Consider the following 26,230-nt stretch of genomic DNA (forward strand, 5'->3'; position numbering starts at 1 on the left):
TCTGTGCCTCTCTTTCATCCTCTGTACCCCCTGGTGTCTTCTCTGGGCTGTGGATTCTGTGCCCCTCTCTCATTCTCTGTACCCCCTGGTGTCTACTCTGTGCTGTGGATTCTGTGCCTCTCTTTTATTCTCTGTACCCCCTGGTGTCTACTCTGGGCTGTGGATTCTGTGCCCCTCTCTCATTCTCTGTACCCCCTGGTGTCTTCTCTGTGCTGTGGATTCTGTGCCCCTCTTTCATCCACTGTACCCCCTGGTGTCTACTCTGGGCTGTGGATTCTGTGCCCCTCTTTCATTCTCTGTACCCCCTGGTGTCTACTCTGGGCTGTGGATTCTGTGCCCCTCTTTCATCCTCTGTACCCCCTGGTGTCTTCTCTGGGCTGTGGATTCTGTGCCCCTCTCTCATCCTCTGTACCCCCTGGTGTCTTCTCTGGGCTGTGGATTCTGTGCCCCTCTCTCATCCTCTGTACCCCCTGGCGTCTACTCTGGGCTGTGGATTCTGTGCCCCTCTTTCATCCTCTGTACCCCCTGGTGTCTTCTCTGGGCTGTGGATTCTGTGCCCCTCTTTCATCCTCTGTACCCCCCGGTGTCTACTCTGTGCTGTGGATTCTGTGCCCCTCTTTCATTCTCTGTACCCCCTGGCGTCTACTCTGTGCTGTGGATTCTGTGCCCCTCTTTCATCCACTGTACCCCCTGGTGTCTACTCTGGGCTGTGGATTCTGTGCCCCTCTTTCATTCTCTGTACCCCCTGGTGTCTACTCTGGGCTGTGGATTCTGTGCCCCTCTTTCATCCTCTGTACCCCCTGGTGTCTACTCTGGGCTTTGGATTCTGTGCCCCTCTTTCATCCTTTGTACCGCCTGGTGTCTACTCTGGGATGTGGATTCTGTGACCCTCTTTCATCCTCTGTACCCCCTGGTGTCTTCTCTGGGCTGTGGATTGTGTGCCCCTCTTTCATCCTTTGTACCCCCTGGTGTCTACTCTGGACTGTGGATTCTGTGCCCCTCTTTCATCCTCTGTACCCCCTGGTGTCTTCTCTGGGCTGTGGATTCTGTGCCCCTCTTTCATCCTCTGTACCCCCTGGTGTCTTCTCTGGGCTGTGGATTCTGTGCCCCTCTTTCATCCTCTGTACCCCCTGGTGTCTTCTCTGGGCTGTGGATTCTGTGCCCCTCTTTCATCCTCTGTACCCCCTGGTGTCTACTCTGGGCTGTGGATTCTGTGCCCCTCTTTCATCCTCTGTACCCCCTGGCGTCTACTCTGGGCTGTGGATTCTGTGCCCCGCTTTCATCCTTTGTACCCCCTGGTGTCTACTCTGGGCTGTGGATTCTGGGCCCCTCTCTCATTCTCTGTACCCCCTGGCGTCTACTCTGGGCTGTGGATTCTGTGCCCCTCTTTCATCCTCTGTACCCCCTGGCATCTACTCTGGGCTGTGGATTCTGTGCCCCTCTTTCATCCTCTGTACCCCCTGGTGTCTTCTCTGGGCTGTGGATTCTGTGCCCTCTTTCATTCTCTGTACCCCCTGGTGTCTACTCTGGGCTGTGGATTCTGTGCCCCTCTCTCATTCTCTGTACCCCCTGGCGTCTACTCTGGGCTGTGGATTCTGTGCCCCTCTTTCATCCACTGTACCCCCTGGTGTCTACTCTGGGCTGTGGATTCTGTGCCCCTCTTTCATCCTCTGTACCCCCTGGCGTCTACTCTGGGCTGTGGATTCTGTGCCCCTCTTTCATCCTCTGTACCCCCTGGCGTCTACTCTGGGCTGTGGATTCTGTGCCCCTCTTTCATCCTCTGTACCCCCTGGTGTCTTCTCTGGGCTGTGGATTCTGTGCCCCTCTTTCATCCTTTGTACCCCCTGGTGTCTTCTCTGGGCTGTGGATTCTGTGTCCCTCTTTCATCCTCTGTACCCCCTGGTGTCTTCTCTGGGCTGTGGATTCTGTGCCCCTCTTTCATCCTTTGTACCCCCTGGTGTCTTCTCTGTGCTGTGGATTCTGTGCCCCTCTCTCATTCTCTGTACCCCTGGTGTCTTCTCTGGGCTGTGGATTCTGGGCCCCTCTCTCATTCTCTGTACCCCCTGGCGTCTGCTCTGGGCTGTAGATTCTGTGCCTCTCTCTCATTCTCTGTACCCCCTGGTGTCTTCTCTGGGCTGTGGATTCTCTGCCCCTCTTTCATCCTTTGTACCGCCTGGTGTCTACTCTGGGATGTGGATTCTGTGCCCCTCTTTCATCCTCTGTACCCCTGGTGTCTACTCTGTGCTGTGGATTCTGTGCCCCTCTTTCATCCTCTGTACCCCCTGGTGTCTACTCTGGGCTGTGGATTCTGTGCCTCTCTTTCATCCTCTGTACCCCCTGGTGTCTTCTCTGGGCTGTGGATTCTGTGCCCCTCTCTCATTCTCTGTACCCCCTGGTGTCTACTCTGTGCTGTGGATTCTGTGCCTCTCTTTCATTCTCTGTACCCCCTGGTGTCTACTCTGGGCTGTGGATTCTGTGCCCCTCTCTCATTCTCTGTACCCCCTGGTGTCTTCTCTGTGCTGTGGATTCTGTGCCCCTCTTTCATCCACTGTACCCCCTGGTGTCTACTCTGGGCTGTGGATTCTGTGCCCCTCTTTCATTCTCTGTACCCCCTGGTGTCTACTCTGGGCTGTGGATTCTGTGCCCCTCTTTCATCCTCTGTACCCCCTGGTGTCTTCTCTGGGCTGTGGATTCTGTGCCCCTCTCTCATCCTCTGTACCCCCTGGTGTCTTCTCTGGGCTGTGGATTCTGTGCCCCTCTCTCATCCTCTGTACCCCCTGGCGTCTACTCTGGGCTGTGGATTCTGTGCCCCTCTTTCATCCTCTGTACCCCCTGGTGTCTTCTCTGGGCTGTGGATTCTGTGCCCCTCTTTCATCCTCTGTACCCCCCGGTGTCTACTCTGTGCTGTGGATTCTGTGCCCCTCTTTCATTCTCTGTACCCCCTGGCGTCTACTCTGTGCTGTGGATTCTGTGCCCCTCTTTCATCCACTGTACCCCCTGGTGTCTACTCTGGGCTGTGGATTCTGTGCCCCTCTTTCATTCTCTGTACCCCCTGGTGTCTACTCTGGGCTGTGGATTCTGTGCCCCTCTTTCATCCTCTGTACCCCCTGGTGTCTACTCTGGGCTTTGGATTCTGTGCCCCTCTTTCATCCTTTGTACCGCCTGGTGTCTACTCTGGGATGTGGATTCTGTGACCCTCTTTCATCCTCTGTACCCCCTGGTGTCTTCTCTGGGCTGTGGATTGTGTGCCCCTCTTTCATCCTTTGTACCCCCTGGTGTCTACTCTGGACTGTGGATTCTGTGCCCCTCTTTCATCCTCTGTACCCCCTGGTGTCTTCTCTGGGCTGTGGATTCTGTGCCCCTCTTTCATCCTCTGTACCCCCTGGTGTCTTCTCTGGGCTGTGGATTCTGTGCCCCTCTTTCATCCTCTGTACCCCCTGGTGTCTACTCTGGGCTGTGGATTCTGTGCCCCTCTTTCATCCTCTGTACCCCCTGGCGTCTACTCTGGGCTGTGGATTCTGTGCCCCGCTTTCATCCTTTGTACCCCCTGGTGTCTACTCTGGGCTGTGGATTCTGGGCCCCTCTCTCATTCTCTGTACCCCCTGGCGTCTACTCTGGGCTGTGGATTCTGTGCCCCTCTTTCATCCTCTGTACCCCCTGGCATCTACTCTGGGCTGTGGATTCTGTGCCCCTCTTTCATCCTCTGTACCCCCTGGTGTCTTCTCTGGGCTGTGGATTCTGTGCCCTCTTTCATCCTCTGTACCCCCTGGTGTCTTCTCTGGGCTGTGGATTCTGTGCCCTCTTTCATTCTCTGTACCCCCTGGTGTCTACTCTGGGCTGTGGATTCTGTGCCCCTCTCTCATTCTCTGTACCCCCTGGCGTCTACTCTGGGCTGTGGATTCTGTGCCCCTCTTTCATCCACTGTACCCCCTGGTGTCTACTCTGGGCTGTGGATTCTGTGCCCCTCTTTCATCCTCTGTACCCCCTGGCGTCTACTCTGGGCTGTGGATTCTGTGCCCCTCTTTCATCCTCTGTACCCCCTGGCGTCTACTCTGGGCTGTGGATTCTGTGCCCCTCTTTCATCCTCTGTACCCCCTGGTGTCTTCTCTGGGCTGTGGATTCTGTGCCCCTCTTTCATCCTTTGTACCCCCTGGTGTCTTCTCTGGGCTGTGGATTCTGTGTCCCTCTTTCATCCTCTGTACCCCCTGGTGTCTTCTCTGGGCTGTGGATTCTGTGCCCCTCTTTCATCCTTTGTACCCCCTGGTGTCTTCTCTGTGCTGTGGATTCTGTGCCCCTCTCTCATTCTCTGTACCCCTGGTGTCTTCTCTGGGCTGTGGATTCTGGGCCCCTCTCTCATTCTCTGTACCCCCTGGCGTCTGCTCTGGGCTGTAGATTCTGTGCCTCTCTCTCATTCTCTGTACCCCCTGGTGTCTTCTCTGGGCTGTGGATTCTCTGCCCCTCTTTCATCCTCTGTACCCCCTGGTGTCTTCTCTGGGCTGTGGATTCTGTGCCCCTCTTTCATCCTCTGTACCCCCTGATGTCTTCTCTGGGCTGTGGATTCTGTGCCCCTCTCTCATTCTCTGTACCCCTGGTGTCTACTCTGTGCTGCGGATTATGTGCCCCTCTTTCATTCTCTGTACCCCCTGGTGTCTACTCTGTGCTGTGGATTCTGTGCCCCTCTTTCATCCACTGTACCCCCTGGTGTCTACTCTGGGCTGTGGATTCTGTGCCCCTCTTTCATCCTCTGTACCCACTGGCGTCTACTCTGGGCTGTGGATGCTGTGCCCCTTTTTCATCCTCTGTACCCCCTGGTGTCTACTCTGGGCTGTGGATTCTGTGCCCCTCTTTCATCCTCTGTACCCCCTGGCGTCTACTCTGGGCTGTGGATTCTGTGCCCCTCTTTCATCCTCTGTACCCCCTGGTGTCTACTCTGGGCTGTGGATTCTGTGCCCCTCTTTCATCCTCTGTACCCCCTGGCGTCTACTCTGTGCTGTGGATTCTGTGCCCCTCTTTCATCCTTTGTACCGCCTGGTGTCTTCTCTGGGCTGTGGATTCTGGGCCCCTCTCTCATTCTCTGTACCCCCTGGCGTCTGCTCTGGGCTGTGGATTCTGTGCCCCTCTCTCATCCTCTGTACCCCCTGGTGTCTACTCTGGGCCTCTGTGTTCAGGTCCCTGTGACGCTCACTCTGAATTGTGATCCCTGAAAGCTCCACTGTGCTCTGACCCATGTGCTTCCTGCTCACCACAGTGACCCCATATGTGGTACCCTCTGGCCCGCGCCCTTAGCCGCAGACTCTTACCCCTGTGCCCTCCACTATAGAGCCCCCCCTTGTAATTGGCTTGTAATTGGAGTGCCTTTACCTCGTGCTCCAGGCTGCTGTACTCTCCCTCTGTATTCTCTCGCACGATCAGAATGTCGATGTTCTTGTGCCGGGTCTGCACCCCAGGCAGACTCTGGCAGTGAATTACGTTGGCATACAGGTCCAGGCTGGTCCTGGTGGCAAAAAAAAAAACCATGGTGAAGAAGCATGGAAAACATGAATACCTACATCTTGTTTTGTGGACGATAGTGCTTCGGGGCAGCAGTGACTGCATAGGAAGGCAGCAGAGAACACAACAACCCTTCTATGGGGGGAGGATGGGATTGTGACTGAACACAGGTCAGCGCTCCTTCAGGAGTGGGTAGAGAGGACATAGCAGCGATGAACCCTCGTTCAGGAGAGGGCAGAAGAACAGCTAACACCACAGACGAGCACCATTGGGAGAACTACAGCAGGACAGGCCTTCTGTTCAGGAACCAGTCAACATGGCACAGGCAGACCCTCAAGGTGATGTGACAAGGTGCCCCATAGCGAAGGGCAAGAATGGAACCAACCTCAATCTCCTCCTCTAACTGAAATGCTTTATCCCATGCTAATTTTTATTCACTTTGTAACGATGTTCTATTTTATTCTTGATGCTTATTTGTTCTTTTGTCTATTATTTGTTCTAGATATGTACTTTTATTATCTGTCTGTAAAGCGCTCGGATACTCCTGGGTCCAGTAGCGCTATATAAAACCTTTTAAATAAAAAATAAACTAAGGAGGGGGCATTTCCTAATATTTTACAGACAGTTCCTCCTCCGTAGAGGATTGCTAGAGATAAGGCCTCCTCCAGGTCTCGCACTAGAACGTACTGGAGGTTAGACTGAGGTCTGGGGGATTTTTATGCCAAAAGGTACCCTCTCCCCATTCACTCCAGGTGAGAAGGCAAGGTCACCCACCCTTCCCTCATCACTGAAGAAAGTCAAGGCGAAAGAAACCCTGACCCCAGGCAAGGCGTCTGCACCAGAATCCTAGAGCCCTAGACACCCACCAATACAACACACACAGAAGCCGAGCTACCACTCACCGGAGAAGGTTGTTCCGGGATCTGTGATTTGGAGGCATATTGTGGTTGGTTTCAATATTTCCTGCAAATTAAAACAGAATGTAGGTTAGTTGCACAGACACACCCAGGGTCGGTACATGAAGGGTGCCAGGTAAGTGGCATACCAGCCAGAAAGAGGAAAGGTTTTTGTAACGCACCAGCTTACCTTTCAAAGCCACTCTGTTCCTTCGAATCGCCATGATGGCAGTCTGGATATCGTCCTCGTTAGTGGCTGTGGAGTTCACATTCACTACCTCGAAATCCACAGGGACGCAGCAATGCCTGAGGATGAAGATTTGGACAATGAAGAGAGATGCACAGACTCAAGCAGCTACACACTCTAAATCCCTCCCCACAGCACTCCACGTCCATTCCGACTCTTTGGGATCCAATGAAGTCCTAAAATCCAGCCCTCTGTGCCATAGATGTCACTGACCTGGTCTAACAATAGGCTTTTGTTTCTTCTCTACAGAGCTATAAACCCGTGATGGCTCTGGGCTGAAGAAATGGATTTTAAAACAACTTATTTGCATCCCCACATGAGCTATTTATACATTTACATACTCAACACAAGCCATTAATCTCTGACCCCACTTCAGTGGCATTGCCCAGACAGATTGTAGACAATTCACAGAGATCTTCCTCGCACTTCCTAGATACGAGACTCCTTCTTCAACCTGAGATCCTACAGACTTTTGCAGGACACAAAAAGCTCACAATGGCGACTTCTGCTAACCGCTCCTTTCTACGATGTCCCTTCAAATGTCAAATTACAGATGATTGGGTGGCTAGAGGTTAGCATCCACGATTCTCGGGGAGCCGCTTCCTTCACTGCAGCTGGCTCCACCGCTGCAGACTGAGAGCACTTCACACTTCAAGCAGGTACCTGAAAACCTCGATGACGTGCCGCATCAGCTCCGGCCCGATGCCATCTCCAGGGATCATGGTCACGGTGTGTCGGCCGCCATACTTCGCCGGAGGAGGCTGAGGAGGAAGAACAATACAGCTATATATATTTGTTTTATGTTTCCTTTTCTCTGGTAGGCTGTGGCGGCAGAATGTGGTTTTCTCCCTCAAAACCATGATAGTATCACTTAATCAGACTCCAAGAGGTGCTAGCCGTGCACTTTGTTCATCACATCCATCATGGGCGGAGGAACCAATATTAAATAAGACGGAATCAGTAACAACGACAATAAGGCAAAATAATACTCCAATATATGAGACCCGCTGACAACCAAAATTACATGAGCAGAACTCCCACGTACTTTGCCTCTCAATTTTCAGCTGCACACAGAAGGTCACATCATCACCTTTCTGACCCCTTTGCTTGACGCCTGAAGTGAACCAACCCCTCCCCCATTATACTCGTGAAAACCTATCGACACCCGTGAGAAACAGACCGGAGTCAATCAAAGCTAAGTGGCAGCTACCTCCAACATTCTTAATGTACAGACATGTCCTTAATTCCACCTCACATGCAGCCATAGTAGCACTGTGTACAGCTGTGGAGGGGAGGTGCTGGGGCCTGAAGAATGTGCTAGACACACATATGCCCTCATTGCATGTTGGTCAGAGAGGAATCATTGTGAGATTGCCACTCTAGCCACTTTGGAATGGCAAAAGTGGTCTGAGCATCCCGCACCCACGATTACCCGCCACAAAAACAATGGACCTGGTTCTAGTGGGTGCGGAAGCACACCCAGTAAATGCACAGAAGTTTCCACTGACAGTTTCCATTTGCTCCAAGCAGGCAAAAAATATCAGTGTAAAGGCTGCCGAGGGAAAAAAGCGGCTTCTGACTCGATAATTCAGTGAGTCACTGGTATTCCCCCATTCTGTGGCCTGCAACTCACAATGGTAAGAAGGTAATGCTGCGATACCGCCTGGAACCGTTAATTCCAGCCCCAGTGTTTCCCCACAAAACTCATTTTTGTCAATCTAGTAATGAGAGCATTAACTGTTTACTTCAGCATAATTAGAAGTATTCATAAAACGCAAATGACCAGATGTTTCCATTAGTGTCTCCCGAGGTCCTCCCCATTCCCTGAGCCATAACTGCAAGTTTTATGGTGATCATGGGCGGCTTTGTCCTCTGTTTTGCGAAGAAGCTGCTCTTCTTCGTTAGCCCACACGTTGGGACCCTTCTACTTTGTGTGGATAGGGGCATCACCCTCTTTCTGTGGGTGTGTGCATGGACTGGACGGGGGCAGAGAGAGACAGGAAAAAGGAGAGGCGGCAGCCGGCCGTTTCCAGTATGAAAAATTCTACATGATCAAAAACACAAGAGAGACCAAGGGAGTTTTGAAATGGAATATAGATAGAATTGCCCTGATGAAGTCCCTGTAAGGGATGAAACGCGTTGGCTGGGTCTCTCAGTGCTATTCAAAATTGAATGTCTAATAAATAGAACCTTTTGTGAAAAAGACACCAACGTTTGGCGGTTAATTAAAAGGAAATAAAAGACGTGGTATGAAAAAATAGAAGTAATTGAGAAAATGATGATAGCTACAAGGGGGTGTTATTTGGAATGTTCAATGCGAGCATGGATAAACTGTTGCCCTCCTACAAATGAGAGACCCATTTATAGTAAAGATTATGATTTTTTTCAGCCATTTGGCTTAATGTCAATCTCTTGCATTTCACAGACTCCACACTGCTGGTTCCTGCCTCTGCTTTTCTGAAGTAATGAGTAAAGTCCAATAAAAGTGTTGAAGTCAGAGCACTACTACTACTACTGGAACGCCCTTCCCCCGCTTCTCAGAGCACTGGCCAAGGAATCAGAATTCCGTAAACAACTAAAAACCTGGATTTACAACCTCCCAGACATAGCTGCCAGAGCACTAGTGTGAGTCCGGCCCGATCAATTCAAGCAGTAATGGCAACTTTAACATCAGGTTGACCTCTTATTGGCGCCGAGATGCTCCCTGGAGCGATTGTTGCGCGGTATAAATGGGCTATCATATCATATCACTAGGTCAGGTGCCTGCTGAGGCGGCGTGGCTACGGTCTGAGCCGGGGGCTCACCAGAGGCAGAGGAGATTCATCTGTTTATGCTCCACTAGGGGTTCATGTACTTTTTAAAAGATTGGAAATGTCAGCTTGACGATGCACTTTACATAATGCTCAAAGACTCTGCCAGGCAGAGGTCTGACCGTGGATTTCATGAAGCATCGGTTGTTGCTCGTTTCTCTGAAGTGCTGCTGGAGGGCATTCTTTTTACTGACTCTGCACCACGAAGGTGTTCGAGTTACTTCTAATTGGCACTTGTTTTGAGATCATCGAGTAGAGGCAAGCCAGGGATTTATTGTGGGTCACCCCAAGAACCACTGATCTTGCACTGTGAGACAGGGTGATGGGCCACCTTTAAGGGGCTCACAGTGTCACTCCTTTGAGGAGGGAGAGGGACTGGGTGAGGGACCATCCAACTTCAACCGCTGTCCTTCAGCCAGAATAAGATGGATCCAGGAGTCCCTGTTGGTGCTGATGAGAGAAATGAGCTGCAAAGTGAGATTGGTAGCCTTCCAGGTTGCTTCTGCCGACATAATACAAGAGCAGAACGCAAGTTAAAATAAGACAAGGACAATTATTTCCAGCAAGAACCCCAAAAAAACTGCCTCTCCATGAAACCCCAGACATGTGAAGAAAATTTCAAAGCTGGCAGCAAGTGGTCAGCTGATTGAGTTTCTGGTAGTACCCAGGGGAGATTAGAGTTAGAAACAATGGTGTAATGTTGACTTCATGTACTTCCTAAGGGGTGAAAGAGGAGTTTTGAATTCAGAGGCAATAGTTGTCACCTCCCTTTGTGTCAATCACATGTTTGGTGATTGCCCCCCCACTACGTCCCTTCATGTCTGCCGCCAAGGCTAGATGGACCAGGGAACCCAGGATTATGAAGCAGACCGTGCACACGGAGTGTGAAAGAGGGACATGCACAAAAACACACAACTGCTTGACTTTTGTATGATGCTTGACGTTCTTGTTTTACATGTGTAATGGGCTGCTACTCAAGGAACAGAAAATTAGGGATGAGTAAAAACCTGCGGCCTCAATTTTAAAAAGTGGAATATAGGAGCTGGTGGGCTGCAGCACAATGTTTATTACAATTATAAAAATCAATGCTTCCTCTGACAAGATCTAGTCAGAGATGTTTTACACAGATACTGAAGCATCTGTAAAGGTTTGTGAACAATAATCATAAAAGAAAGTGGTATCACTAAGCGAGTTGATCCACAGACATGATACGGACACAGCAACTCACTGCTGTGGTTTACACATCACACTAACCAGACCAACAGCAACGTCATTCATTAACAAAGCTGCACTACAGACACATTAGCACAGTTATCCTGGTGCCATGGGATTGCTGAGGTCTTAAGCAAGAATAGTAACTCATTGAGGAATGGGGTGTGGTAGACAGACCATAAAGAACTGCCTGCATCGGTGAAAACATCACATATCGCCTGACGAATTGCTCAAGAGAAGTATATTGATTAATTACAACAGGTTTGGTTGTTTATGTCTGTCCTTGCTATTGTTCTGTCTGTCACCTTTGCATGATGGCATGGGGAATACGTGACAAGGATGGGTTCTGTCCCATTCTTTTAACCAACTGCTTGTGACTCAAAACAGCTAGTCAACCTACTTACTACTGAGTTAAGCCAATGTGAATGTTGCATGTATCTGGCAAGAATTTGACATTTTAGTCATATATAGAATACTGACTTTTCAGTCAAATCTGGGAGTTTTGTTTGCAAACTGACATGAAAACATTGTTGCCAGTATGTGAAGTCTAAGAAGACCTGAAATATGTTTTAGCACAGCACCTGGGATTCTGGCTTGGTGCATAATTTTAGTACCTTACGTTTAGTGGTATGCGAAGACACGCCCCTGGAATTGACATTTCCACTGTAAGAGCAAATCCACGCTTGTACACGCACTGTGGTTTACACCCCCTCTACCCTTTCTTGACTGTCTCATATAAGGTCCTCCCCCACCCCCAAAAAAAGAAACAAAATGGTACTTACAATGACTTGTTGCTGATTTTCACAGGTACAAAAAGAAAGAAACAAGAAGACAATACGTTAGAAGAGTCTGACCGCCAACTTGTGCACAATCCATTTTTATTTCAAAAAGTATAGAATTTATCTCGCAAAAAACCTGTGCACAGCTAACTCCAGATGTTTTCCCTGTACAAATGTACATCCATGGGCACTTTGAGGATTGTTTTGCTGTGCTCATCATGTTCAACATGACACCTATAACTTTTACTCTGATTTGGGAGGAGTCACAAACTTCTGACACATGTCTTTGTTTTGGTATCTTGCCTAGATTCAGGCAGGTATCTTGCAGCATGGGTACACAGTACATAGTACATGGGTACAATTGTTAACAGCTATGGGGATGCACCACCTTTGGATGGCTGGGGCTGCAGCTCTGAGGAGAAGGAACTGTAGGTTGATAGATTCACATTTGTTTTACAAAAGTAATAACTATAAAACAAATTGATTATGTTCAAACCAGCTCATCCATCTGTGCATTGAGAAAGTTAATTTACCTTCACTTTATGCTATACATCAAGTATGAACGTAAATGATATAATTGGATGCCGTTTTAATGTTTACTTGCACCATGCTCACAGATGTGACACAAAGTAGATGATGTGTTTCAACCAAGTCGTTGGCGGTGAAGCCAGACTGCACCAGGCTCATGGAAGACCTTGTTTTCCGAATTGTCAAAGAGTGAAGTTTACAAACTAAAATCACATGAAATCAAGCCAAACCCAAACAATGCAATGGGAAGCTTTCTTCAGACACAAACACACCACAGACCCCAATAGCAGAAGTACTGAACTCAATTAAAGGGCAAAGATGAAGCTAGTAATTTCTAAGTATGCTTCGCAGTCACGATAGCCATTACTCAGTGCCCAGAGATGTGCATATGTGCAGCACGCTCTACTAGTTTTCTCCCTTTCTCCCACTCTCTTAAGCTGTAAGGAGGATCACAGTTGCACTCACCGACATGTAGGTCCGCTGGTTGATGGAGCTGGCCCCCAGTCCCTGAAAAGAAAGGCCACAGCTGAGTCAGAGAGAGACAGACACAGTCATATGGTTCATAAATAAACCCATCCCAAGCACCTGTGTCCAATGGAGGCCACTCCATACTGTCATTGTGAGAGTTATTAAATGAGTCTATGCCAAAAGGTCACCTTGTTTGCACTGCTGAACTTCCAAACCAATTTAAGTAACACAGCAAAAACAATGACTTGTAAAAGGAAGTCGCAGTAGTACAACTGTTGCGTCTCAGTGGAATGGAGGCATCTGGTTGCCACACAGATTCGCTACTCAGGACACTAAATTACTTATTTTCGGAACACATCAACTGTAGATTATAAGATGGTCATTCAAAAGCATCTACTTTAGAGTGCTCCTGGATAGGGTCATATTCTGATGGTCAGCGTTGGCCGGCCACTGGTGCCCAACCTAGGGCCATGATTTTTTTCCATATATAAGCAAAACATTTTTTTTTCTCTTGGTGTTTTATATGTTACCTTCTTCACCCCTCACTTTTCCTAAATTTAAACACTACCAAACCTCAAACACTAACCTTTTGTTTGCACACGTATGTGCAATATGTATGTGCAACAGGCTGGCAAAGGGGACATTTTTATGTGAATTTGATATTCTCCAGCACAATAAGCATCTGCATAAACATATCAACCTTTTCATGTAAAACAGGCAAGACCTGAATAAAGTGTGCACGGCAACGAGCAAAAAGTAACTATGTTTTCTCTCACAAAAGGTGTGGGTACAATAAGGGGGAGAGATGCACTTCTTCTAAAAGGCGGCTTAATGTAGGTATGAGGCAATGTGTATTTTCAAAAGGGAGTGCGGCACTAGAATGAGGTGTATATTCCATGAATAAGAGGGTGAGTGTTTAAAAACACACACGCTTAATCATAAATTGGCATTACCTGGGAGTAAGGGCTACCCTTTGGTTTAATCAAAACCTCCTCAAAGATTTAACATAGTTGCCAAGTCTCCTCATGTCATGTATGGCCACTTCGAACATTCCTGGCCTTCTAACCAATAGAACGTTGCATTGTGGGAACTGTGGTATGTGTTTGCCATTGTTATAGTTCTACTGAATTCAGCTCAAACTTGGAGAGATATTTGACATGTTACACCTGTACCAGAGCTCTCATGAGTCCTATTTTCATGCATGAGTGGACCTTCCTGTCCAGGATTTTCATTTACATTATGGTGCATGTCCTATTTATCCTACTATAAATGTGGAAAACATGTAATGGATAATAAAGAAATACATGGACTGGACAACAACTAAAATTCTTACTCTTCAAAACAAGAACCATGAACAAAACAATTAATTTAACAAGTTTGACCTGCATTCAGAAACTACACCAGAGCTCCCCTTTACAGAACTTGGCTCAGTGAAGACTTTGCACCCACATGCCACAAAGCCAGCCCACCAGAATTGTGCAACATTAGCAAGAACCATATTAGAGGAGGCCTAGCCATCATCCCCCAAAACACCTGTAAAAATAACACACATTGAAAACGTCACCATGGACGGCTGTGAATCCATGATGATGTCAGCCCCCCAACTATCAATTACTCCTTCCTCTTAATATATAGACCACCACAGAGCAATGTAAAAGTTAAAGATATTTTACTAGATACAGTGACCAAGACCCATCACATCCACTGCCCCTTATAGGAGACCTTAACATATGGTTTGACAAGAAAAATCCAAATACAATCAAAGCGATCACAACCAACCTTGAGAACTTCAACTTCCAACAAATTGTTTCTGGCCCAATTCACTCTGATGGAAACACTCTGCATATCAAATGTATTCCCCTGGAGAGTCTCATTGATAGACAACTCCCCAGTAAGCTGGAGCAACCACAACATCATTACCTCCAGGTTCAACAACAACACTTCAAAGACACAAACAAGCACTAACAGCAAATGCTAATAAAGACAATGAAATAAATAAGACCTTCAAAAAAACTCCTGTCAGACAATAATGCCAATAAACATGCGACTACAAGTGATACATACCTTCTACAACTGGATCACATCTGTATTGGACAAACAGATGTCAATAAAGACCATATCCAGGGTTAACCACGAAAAGGACGCCACATGGATTAGTAAGATTGATCAGAACAAAGTGGCCGCCCTATTGCTTCTAGATTTATCAGCTGCATTTGACACTGCCCACCATCACACATTACTCCAAAAATGTAATTACCTTGATATACATTAAAAAGCTCTAAACTGGGTTGCTTCTTACCTCAAAGACAAGGTGTAGTTTACCTACCACCTTACAGATAAGCTATATGCACCCAACACTGTGGCACCCTCTTTTACTCATCATCCTCACCAGTTACAACTATCCACACGACATGCAAATCATCTAACAAGCATTTGCAATGCAATAGGTCTCGCAGCATTCAAGTTTGAGTTATTGGCATTGTATATGACAATGTGTTGCATGAATTCTTTTCCAAACTCTGTATTGGCTGGTGGTGTTTGTGCCCGGTGAAAGCGTGCACTGACGGATGGTGGTGTTTGTGCCCGGTGAAAGCGTGCACGAACAACTTATGGCGTCTGTGCCTGGTGAAAGTGTGCACTGACGGCTGGTGGTGTTTGTGCCCGGTGAAAGCGTGCACTGACGGCTGTTGGTGTTTGTGCCTGGTGAAAGGGTGCACTGGCGGCTGTTGGTGTTTGTGCCCGGTGAAAGCGTGCACTGACGGCTGGTGGTGTTTGTGCCTGGTGAAAGCGTGCACTGATGACTTATGGTGTCTGTGCCTGTTGAAAGTGTGTACTGACGGCCGGTGGTGGGTATGCCTGATGAAACCATGTACTGATGGCTAGTGGTGTGTGTGTGCCTGTTGAAAGTGTGCACTGATGGCTGATGGTGTGTGTGCATGGTGGAAAAGCGTGCACTGACATGTTTAGAAGTAAAGTGCGCCATACTGCGATTGCTACAATAGTTAATTGTGGATGTGCTAACCATTGATGCGTGCACTGATGGCTGGTGGTGTGTGTGTGCTTGTAGAAAATGTGCACTGATGGCTAATGGTGTGTGTGCCTGGTGGAAGTGTGCACTGCCAGCTAGTGGCGTGTGTGCCCGGTGAAAGCGTGCATTGACGGCTGATGGGGTGTGCCTGGTGAAAGTGTGCACTGACGGTTGGTGGTGTGTGTGTGCGCCTGGTGAAAGCGTGCACCGACGTCTGGTTCTGTGTGCGTGTGGTGGAAGCGTGCATTGATCGCTGGTGTTGTTTAAATAGCAACATACTTGGGTCCAGCATAAAGAGCACTCTTTTTAAACAGGCATTAAGAGTGAGACAGCACACAATGATCCAATGGTAATTACTAGTTGAAGGCAAATCGCATATAGAACATTAGGAACACTGCAATTCTTTACATTGATTCAGACGGTCCTTGCTGCATTCAGGACATTATCAAAAATCAGTGTGTTTCGTGAGAAGTAATACCTTACATCCTAAACAGCTGTTTTAACAGAATGTTCCCGACTTTAAAAAGAGAGATGACTAAAACATTGGCAGGGAGGCAGCATCCTGAATTTAGGTTGTATGAATGTTACTTTATTGTTTGACTGAAAGAAAAAAGCTCAACTATAATAAACTCCTAGCCAACGCTGCAACACCATTCTGCCAGCTAAGCAAGCCGAGTAAGAAGGGATGTGCGGACTTCACCCGAAGGTGTCAGAGCGAATTCACAATAGAAACAGAACTGATACATGAGAACATTACTAGTGAACAAAATACAAAGGCAAACGTTACATTACATGAGGCAAAAGTGACAATGATAACAAACCGTGCCTTACACAGTGTGTAAGGCACTTTTTGTTATCTTAGTCTAAGCCCGCCTGATTCTATGAAATGGCGGCGGGACGCGGGACAGGCCTTTATCCTTTTCTTTCACTTTCCGTTCCGCACTTCCGCCGCCGCGTATGCGCGTGCCGCGTGCGTGGGGGGCGTGGGCAGCAGGGCTGGCTGCTGCTGAGTGGTGGTGAGCAATGCCAGGCAGCCCCAGGGCACGCACAACATCATGCGGGCCAATAAGCAGTAAGCCCCTGTGCGTGGCATATGGGGCGCGGCAGGCGGCGCGCATAGCCAAAGAAGAAGACAAGAGAAGAACAACGAAAACTACGAACTTAACTGCCTTCCAAGTCCAAGACAAAGCAGCCAGGCGGCCAGGCCCGCCCACGCTGAGCTGCCCTGTCCGATTTCCGAATCCGAGTCCGAAGACCAAAGTAAGTCACTCAGAGTCTGTCACTCCGTCTCCGTCACCGACCGGCGGGGCAGGGCTGCTGCTGGCTGCCTGCCTCCAGGCCTGCTGCGTGCACTAATTAGTTGCTTTCCTGTCGCGCATTTGCCTGCTTCTTATTTATGTCCCAACTTGTCACTCGTGTTTGTCCCTCCTATAGAACATGCTTTCTCGCTTCTGTACTTCTTTGCTCCCGGGGCCGCACTCAGTGTTGCTCTCTGTTCTTGCCTGTGTGCCGCTTCCCTCCATATTGGGTTCGCCCTTGCACTCAACCAGCCCCCCAACCCCTGTTGCTTCCTCGCCTGCTCCATTTGCCCTCGGCTGCTGCTGAAGCAAGCAAGCAGGCAAGCCTATATTATAATAGTTACAGTGCGCAACGCACGCCAGGGACGGATGGTAACGGGCCCCGGCCTATAAACATTAATTATGGTGCCGTGGTGCGCACGCCCTACCGGCCTGGCCTGAGCCTTTTTAAAATTAATTAAATAGTTGGTAGTGGTACGCACTGGAGCCGGGCCGGGTCTTCATAATTAAAATGGTGCACGGGAGTGGCGGCGCGCAGAGTAGTGCTATTTTTATTTTGTATAGTGGTCATTTTCCTGCAGTTTTGCTCTTTTAGACTACTGTAAATAAAATGCGCTTTTATCAGCCAACGTAACGGTGTTCAATGCATTGGTCTTGTTAAGATGAATAGCTAAAATACTAGATTGTTATTCCATCATGTTTTTAAATGTTCAGCATCACATGCTTACTTTCGTGAGCTTTCTATGTACTTATGACATATGCATCATCGTTATAGTTGCTTCAGTCAAGGAAAAAATGCGTGTCTCTGCATCAGATGTTTGGTGATTAGCAGCTGTCCTAAGCAGGTGTTACAAAAGGAACCTTACATTATTAATCTAGTATGTTTGCACTCCGGAATTTTTCAAGCTAGCTCAGTTGGTTGATGCACCTGTTACAATGATGCAACTGCAACCTAATGGCCACTAGTTTGGAATCAAAGCAAGTTCGGCTCAGCATTTCATCCTTCTCATGCTGAGAAGATGAGCACCATGCCTCGAAATTGTTTGAACACCTTCTGGGGCCTAATCCATTTTTAAAATAAAACGTGTTCTAGCATCACTTCGTAATGGACATACACAGGTGATATTCACGTGGCTCCTTGCTCGTAGTGGGGAGTAGAATCAGGCCAAGCCCCTCTCCTGTGATAACAAAAACAACACTCGCAGGCAACAAAATACACATAAATGAGAGAGCTGGACCAAAAGCAGCAGAGTGCGGATCATCCTTCTCTTGCTCTGTCAGGGTAAGCTGCTGTCTGCTGAGCTACAAATGGGATCACATCTGAAAAGAACCCACCCGAGAGAGGAAGTGTAAACAAACACAGCGCGGTGTAATTTAGATTGATTATTGCAGTGGATTCTCGTGGATCGAAGCGCTCTCTTGTAGTGGGCTCAGGTGCACCAATTATCCCTAGACACCTGCGACTGACCTCTGTCTTTTGGGGTCATGAGACGATGAGAGAGAGGCAATGTGACCTGTCATCACTCAAAGATCTCTAAGCAGTTGCAAGACCTGGCATCCTTGACGTGTTTTCCTCTGTCTTTTTGCTCTACCACCTGTATTTTTGATGTTATGCTGGACTTCTTTTTTGCTGTTTTATGTACTCCGTACACTTTACCACTGCTAATCAGTGCTCAAGTGCAAATGCTACCTCTGTCATTTTTAATTCTGCTGGGTTCTCCATAATTTGCATATTTGATTTACTGGTAAGTCCCTAGTAAAGTGCACTGTGTGTGCCCAAGGCCTGTAAATCAAATGCATCTAGTGCGCCTGCAGCAGTGATTGTGCCAACCATATAAGCACCCCTGTAAACGTGTCTCCAGCCTACCATTGCAGTGCCTTTGAGTACAGTTTTAAACTGCCAAGTCGACCTGGCAAGTGCAGTCTCTTGCCAGGCCCTAAGCCTCCCTTTTACTACATGTTGGACACCCCTAAGGTAGGCCCAAGACACTCCCAGGGGCAGGGTGCAGTGTATGTTAAAGGTGGGACATGTGTAGGTATGTATTACATGTCATGATAGTGAAATACTGCTAATTTCGTTCTTCACTATTGTCAGGACTAGCTCGCCAATAGGATATTATTGGAGCTGCCTTGTATGTTTGCTGACTGGGAACACATTTTAAACCTAGATTGAGGACAGATTCCTCATCCCTTGTCAATACTTTCGTGGATAAATTGACTACTGTCGATGGTGGGATTTCTATTATTTGTAAAAGTTTCTGCGCGCGGGGCGCTGTAGAGTGCGGGGCGCTGTAGAGTGCGGGGCGCTGCGTTGCACTGTAGAGTGCGGGACGCTGCGGTGCGCTGTAGAGTGCGGGGCGCTGTAGAGTGCGGGGCACTGCGGGGCGCTGTAGAGTGCGGGGCGCTGTAGAGTGCAGGGCGCTGTAGAGTGCGCTGTAGAGTGCGGGGCGCTGTAGAGTGCGGGGCGCTGTAGAGTGCGGGGCGCTGTAGAGTGCGGGGCGCTGCGGGGCGCTGTAGAGCGCGGGGCGCTGTAGAGTGCATGGCGCTGCGGGGCGCTGAGAGCGTGGTGCGCTGTAGAGTGTGTGCGCTGTAGAGCGCAGGGCGCTGTAGAGTGCGGGGCGCTGTAGAGTATGGGGCGCTGCGGTGCGCTGTAGAGTGCGGTGAGCTGCGGGGCGCTGTAGAGTGCGGGGCGCTGTAGAGTGCGGGGCGCTGTAGAGTGCGGGGCGCTGTAGAGTGCGGGGCGCTGTAGAGTGCAGGGCGCTGCGGGGCGCTGTAGAGTGCAGGGCGCTGCGGGGCGCTGTAGAGTGCAGGGCGCTGCGTGGCGCTGTGGAGTGCGTGGCGCTGTAGAATGCGGGGCGCTGTAGAGTGCGGGCGCTGTAGAGTGCGGGGCGCTGTAGAGTGCGGGGCGCAGTGCGTGGCGCTGTGGAGTGCGTGGCGCTGTAGAGTGCGGGGCGCTGTAGAGTGCGGGGCGCTGTAGAGTGCGGGGCGCTGTAGAGTGCGGGGCGCTGTAGAGTGCGGGCGCTGTAGAGTGCGGGGCGCTGTAGAGTGCGGGGCGCTGTAGAGTGCGGGGCGCTGTAGAGTGCGGGGCGCTGTAGAGTGCGGGGCGCTGTAGAGTGCGGGGCGCTGTAGAGTGCGGGGCGCTGTAGAGTGCGGGGCGCTGTAGAGTGCGCTGTAGAGTGCGGTGCGCTGTAGAGTGCGCTGTAGAGTGCGGTGCGCTGTAGAGTGCGGTGCGCTGTAGAGTGCGGGGCGCTGTAGAGTGCGGGCGCTGTGGGGCGCTGTAGAGTGCAGGGCGCTGCAGAGCGTGGGGCGCTGTAGAGTGCGGGGCGCTGTAGAGTGCTGTAGAGTGCATTGCGCTGTAGAGCGCGTTGCGCTGTAGAGCGCGTTGCGCTGTAGAGTGCGGGGCGCTGTAGAGTATGGGGCGCTGCGGTGCGCTGTAGAGTGCGCTGCGGTGCGCTGCGGGCGCTGTAGAGTGCAGTGCGCTGTAGAGCACGGTGTAGAGTGCGGAGCGCTGTAGAGTGTGGAGCGCTGTAGAGTGCGGGGTGCTGTAGAGTGCGGGGTGCTGTAGAGTGCGGGGCGCTGTAGAGTGCGGGGCGCTGTAGAGCGCTGTCGAGTGCGGGGCGCTGTAGAATGCGGGGCGCTGTCGAGTGCGAGGCGCTGTAGAGTGCGGGGCGCTGTAGAGTGCGGGGCGCTGTAGAGTGCGGGGCGCTGTAGAGTGCGGGGCGCTGTAGAGTGCGGGGCGCTGTAGAGTGCGGGCGCTGCGGGGCGCTGCGGGGCGCTGTAGAGTGCGGGGCGCTGTCGAGCCCGGGGCGCTGTAGAGTGCAGGGCGCTGCGGGGCGCTGTAGAGTGCGGGGCGCTGTAGAGTGCGGGGCGCTGTAGAGTGCGGTGCGCTGTAGAGTGCGGGGCGCTGTAGAGTGCGGGGCGCTGTAGAGTGCGGGGCGCTGTAGAATGCGGGGCGCTGCGGGGCGCTGTAGAGTGCAGGGCGATGTAGAGTGCGGGGCGCTGTAGAGTGCTGTAGAGTGCGTTGCGCTGTAGAGTGTGTTGCGCTGTAGAGCGCGTTGCCCTGTAGAGTGCGGGGCGCTGTAGAGTATGGGGCGCTGTGGTGCGCTGTAGGCTGCGGTGCGGGCGCTGTAGAGTGCAGTGCGCTGTAGAGCGCGGTGTAGAGTGCGGAGCGCTGTAGAGTGCGGGGCGCTGTAGAGTGCGGGGCGCTGTAGAGTGCGGGGCGCTGTAGAGCGCTGTCGAGTGCGGGGCGCTGTAGAATGCGGGGCGCTGTAGAATGCGGGGCGCTGTAGAGTGCGGGGCGCTGTAGAGTGCGGGGCGCTGTAGAGTGCGGGGCGCTGTAGAGCACGGGGCGTTGTAGAGCGCGGGGCGCTGTCGAGCCCGGGGCGCTGTAGAGTGCAGGGCGCTGCGGGGCGCTGTAGTGCGTGGGGCGCTGTAGAGCGCGGGGCGCTGTAGAGTGCGGGGTGCTGTAGAGTGCTCCACTCTGCACTCTGAAGCTCCACTCTGAAGCTCAGCTCCACTCCGAAGCTCCACTCCGAATCTGCACTCTGAATCTGCACTCTGAATCTGCACTCTGAATCTCCACTCTGAAGCTCCACTCTGAAGCTCCACTCTGAAGCTCCACTCTGAAGCTCCACTCTGAAGCTCCACTCTAAAGCTCCACTCTGAAGCTCCACTCTCCACTCTGAATCTCCACTCTGAATCTCCACTCTCCACTCTGAAGCTCCACTCTGAAGCTCCACTCTGAAGCTCCACTCCACTCTGAAGCTCCACTCTGAAGCTCCACTCTGAAGCTCCACTCTAAAGCTCCACTCTGAAGCTCCACTCTCCACTCTGAATCTCCACTCTGAATCTCCACTCTCCACTCTGAAGCTCCACTCTGAAGCTCCACTCTGAAGCTCCACTCCACTCTGAAGCTCCACTCCGAATCTGCACTCTGCACTCCGAAGCTCCACTCCGAAGCTCCACTCTGAAGCTCCACTCTGAAGCTCCACTCTGAAGCTCCACTCTGAAGCTCCACTCTGAAGCTCCACTCTGCACTCCGAAGCTCCACTCTGAAGCTCCACTCTGAAGCTCCACTCTGAAGCTCCACTCTGAAGCTCCACTCTGCACTCTGAAGCTCCACTCTGAAGCTCCACTCTGCACTCTGAAGCTCCACTCTGAAGCTCCACTCTGCACTCTGAAGCTCCACTCTGAAGCTCCACTCTGCACTCTGAAGCTCCACTCTGAAGCTCCACTCTGAAGCTCCACTCTGAAGCTCCACTCTGAAGCTCCACTCTGAAGCTCCACTCTGAAGCTCCACTCTGCACTCTGAAGCTCCACTCTGAAGCTCCACTCTGAAGCTCCACTCTGAAGCTCCACTCTGCACTCTGAAGCTCCACTCTGAAGCTCCACTCTGCACTCTGAAGCTCCACTCTGAAGCTCCACTCTGCACTCTGAAGCTCCACTCTGAAGCTCCACTCCACTCTGAAGCTCCACTCCGAAGCTCCACTCCGAAGCTCCACTCTGAAGCTCCACTCTGAAGCTCCACTCTGAAGCTCCACTCTGAAGCTCCACTCTGAAGCTCCACTCTGAAGCTCCACTCTGAAGCTCCACTCTGAAGCTCCACTCTGAAGCTCCACTCTGAAGCTCCACTCTGAAGCTCCACTCTGCACTCTGAAGCTCCGCTCTGAAGCTCCACTCTGAAGCTCCACTCTGAAGCTCCACTCTGAAGCTCCACTCTGAAGCTCCACTCTGAAGCTCCACTCTGAAGCTCCACTCTGAAGCTCCACTCTGAAGCTCCACTCTGCACTCTGAAGCTCCACTCTGAAGCTCCACTCTGCACTCTGAAGCTCCACTCTGAAGCTCCACTCTGAAGCTCCACTCTGCAGCTCCACTCTGAAGCTCCACTCTGAAGCTCCACTCTGAATCTGCACTCTGAATCTGCACTCTGAATCTGCACTCTGAATCTCCACTCTGAAGCTCCACTCTGAAGCTCCACTCTGAAGCTCCACTCCGAAGCTCCACTCCGAAGCTCCACTCTGAAGCTCCACTCTGAAGCTCCACTCTGAAGCTCCACTCTGAAGCTCCACTCTGAAGCTCCACTCTGAAGCTCCACTCTGAAGCTCCACTCTGAAGCTCCACTCTGAAGCTCCACTCTGAAGCTCCACTCTGCACTCTGAAGCTCCACTCTGAAGCTCCACTCTGCACTCTGAAGCTCCACTCTGAAGCTCCACTCTGCACTCTGAAGCTCCACTCTGAAGCTCCACTCTGCACTCTGAAGCTCCACTCTGAAGCTCAGCTCCACTCCGAAGCTCCACTCCGAAGCTCCACTCTGAAGCTCCACTCTGAAGCTCCACTCTGAAGCTCCACTCTGAAGCTCCACTCTGAAGCTCCACTCTGCACTCTGAAGCTCCGCTCTGAAGCTCCACTCTGAAGCTCCACTCTGAAGCTCCACTCTGAAGCTCCACTCTGAAGCTCCACTCTGAAGCTCCACTCTGAAGCTCCACTCTGAAGCTCCACTCTGCACTCTGAAGCTCCACTCTGAAGCTCCACTCTGCACTCTGAAGCTCCACTCTGAAGCTCCACTCTGCACTCTGAAGCTCCACTCTGAAGCTCCACTCTGCACTCTGAAGCTCCACTCTGAAGCTCAGCTCCACTCCGAAGCTCCACTCCGAATCTGCACTCTGAATCTGCACTCTGAATCTGCACTCTGAATCTGCACTCTGAATCTGCACTCTGAATCTCCACTCTGAATCTGCACTCTGAATCTCCACTCTGAAGCTCCACTCTGAAGCTCCACTCTGAAGCTCCACTCTGAAGCTCCACTCTGAAGCTCCACTCTGAAGCTCCACTCTGAAGCTCCACTCTGAAGCTCCACTCTGAAGCTCCACTCTGAAGCTCCACTCTGAAGCTCCACTCTGAAGCTCCACTCTGAAGCTCCACTCTCCACTCTGAATCTCCACTCTGAATCTCCACTCTCCACTCTGAAGCTCCACTCTGAAGCTCCACTCCACTCTGAAGCTCCACTCCGAATCTGCACTCTGCACTCCGAAGCTCCACTCTGAAGCTCCACTCTGAAGCTCCACTCTGAAGCTCCACTCTGAAGCTCCACTCTGAAGCTCCACTCTGAAGCTCCACTCTGCACTCCGAAGCTCCACTCTGAAGCTCCACTCTGAAGCTCCACTCTGAAGCTCCACTCTGAAGCTCCACTCTGAAGCTCCACTCTGCACTCTGAAGCTCCACTCTGAAGCTCCACTCTGCACTCTGAAGCTCCACTCTGAAGCTCCACTCTGCACTCTGAAGCTCCACTCTGAAGCTCCACTCTGCACTCTGAAGCTCCACTCTGAAGCTCCACTCTGAAGCTCCACTCTGAAGCTCCACTCTGAAGCTCCACTCTGAAGCTCCACTCTGAAGCTCCACTCTGAAGCTCCACTCTGAAGCTCCACTCTGAAGCTCCACTCTGAAGCTCCACTCTGAAGCTCCACTCTGCACTCTGAAGCTCCACTCTGCACTCTGAAGCTCCACTCTGCACTCTGAAGCTCCACTCTGAAGCTCCACTCTGAAGCTCCACTCTGAAGCTCCACTCTGAAGCTCCACTCTGAAGCTCCACTCTGAAGCTCCACTCTGAAGCTCCACTCTGCACTCTGAAGCTCCACTCTGCACTCTGAAGCTCCACTCTGAAGCTCCACTCTGAAGCTCCACTCTGAAGCTCCACTCTGAAGCTCCACTCTGCACTCTGAAGCTCCACTCTGCACTCTGAAGCTCCACTCTGAAGCTCCACTCTGAAGCTCCACTCTGAAGCTCCACTCTGAAGCTCCACTCTGAAGCTCCACTCTGAAGCTCCACTCTGAAGCTCCACTCTGAAGCTCCACTCTGAAGCTCCACTCTGAAGCTCCACTCTGAAGCTCCACTCTGAAGCTCCACTCTGCACTCTGAAGCTCCACTCTGAAGCTCCACTCTGCACTCTGAAGCTCCACTCTGAAGCTCCACTCTGCACTCTGAAGCTCCACTCTGAAGCTCCACTCGGAAGCTCCACTCGGAAGCTCCACTCGGAAGCTCCACTCGGAAGCTCCACTCGGAAGGGGCAAAGATCGGAGCATCACGGAACTAAAACAAATATAAACAAGCATTTGCAATGCAATAGGTCTCGCAGCATTCAAGTTTGAGTTATTGGCATTGTATATGACAATGTGTTGCATGAATTCTTTTCCAAACTCTGTATTGGCTGGTGGTGTTTGTGCCCGGTGAAAGCGTGCACTGACGGATGGTGGTGTTTGTGCCCGGTGAAAGCGTGCACGAACAACTTATGGCGTCTGTGCCTGGTGAAAGTGTGCACTGACGGCTGGTGGTGTTTGTGCCTGGTGAAAGGGTGCACTGGTGGCTGGTGGTGTTTGTGCCCGGTGAAAGCGTGCACTGACGGCTGTTGGTGTTTGTGCCTGGTGAAAGGGTGCACTGGCGGCTGTTGGTGTTTGTGCCCGGTAAAAGCGTGCACTGACGGCTGGTGGTGTTTGTGCCTGGTGAAAGCGTGCACTGATGACTTATGGTGTCTGTGCCTGTTGAAAGTGTGTACTGACGGCCGGTGGTGGGTATGCCTGATGAAACCATGTACTGATGGCTAGTGGTGTGTGTGTGCCTGTTGAAAGTGTGCACTGATGGCTGATGGTGTGTGTGCATGGTGTAAAAGCGTGCACTGACATGTTTAGAAGTAAAGTGCGCCATACTGCGATTGCTACAATAGTTAATTGTGGATGTGCTAACCATTGATGCGTGCACTGATGGCTGGTGGTGTGTGTGTGCTTGTAGAAAATGTGCACTGATGGCTAATGGTGTGTGTGCCTGGTGGAAGTGTGCACTGCCAGCTAGTGGCGTGTGTGCCCGGTGAAAGCGTGCATTGACGGCTGATGGGGTGTGCCTGGTGAAAGTGTGCACTGACGGTTGGTGGTGTGTGTGTGCGCCTGGTGAAAGCGTGCACCGACGTCTGGTTCTGTGTGCGTGTGGTGGAAGCGTGCATTGATCGCTGGTGTTGTTTAAATAGCAACATACTTGGGTCCAGCATATAGAGCACTCTTTTTAAACAGGCATTAAGAGTGAGACAGCACACATTGATCCAATGGTAATTACTAGTTGAAGGCAAATCGCATATAGAACATTAGGAACACTGCAATTCTTTACATTGATTCAGACGGTCCTTGCTGCATTCAGGACATTATCAAAAATCAGTCTGTTTCGTGAGAAGTAATACCTTACATCCTAAACAGCTGTTTTAACAGAATGTTCCCGACTTTAAAAAGAGAGATGACTAAAACATTGGCAGGGAGGCAGCATCCTGAATTTAGGTTGTATGAATGTTACTTTATTGTTTGACTGAAAGAAAAAAGCTCAACTATAATAAACTCCTAGCCAACGCTGCAACACCATTCTGCCAGCTAAGCAAGCCGAGTAAGAAGGGATGTGCGGACTTCACCCGAAGGTGTCAGAGCGAATTCACAATAGAAA

The 26,230-nt window shown here is 50.7% G+C and overlaps 1 protein-coding gene across 2 annotated transcripts in view; it reads right to left on the minus strand.

Annotated features, from left to right (window-relative positions):
* Positions 1-26,230, minus strand: part of IDH3G (isocitrate dehydrogenase (NAD(+)) 3 non-catalytic subunit gamma) — a 93,042-nt gene that overhangs the window by 48,188 nt on the left and 18,624 nt on the right. The window contains exons 2-7 of one of the 2 annotated variants that reach the window (XM_078664583.1): positions 12,428-12,469; positions 11,438-11,449; positions 7,297-7,394; positions 6,577-6,692; positions 6,393-6,453; positions 5,362-5,494 (exon numbers count right to left, since the gene is read on the minus strand). In XM_078664583.1, the coding sequence (XP_078520709.1) occupies positions 5,362-5,494; positions 6,393-6,453; positions 6,577-6,692; positions 7,297-7,394; positions 11,438-11,449; positions 12,428-12,469 (462 nt within the window). Of the gene's footprint in view, positions 1-5,361; positions 5,495-6,392; positions 6,454-6,576; positions 6,693-7,296; positions 7,395-11,437; positions 11,450-12,423; positions 12,470-26,230 lie in introns of both variants that reach the window. The other variant, XM_078664582.1, reaches the window with a different exon arrangement.

The sequence above is a fragment of the Lissotriton helveticus genome, chromosome 10 (assembly GCF_964261635.1).
Source record: "Lissotriton helveticus chromosome 10, aLisHel1.1, whole genome shotgun sequence".
Taxonomy (NCBI): Eukaryota; Metazoa; Chordata; class Amphibia; order Caudata; family Salamandridae; genus Lissotriton; species Lissotriton helveticus.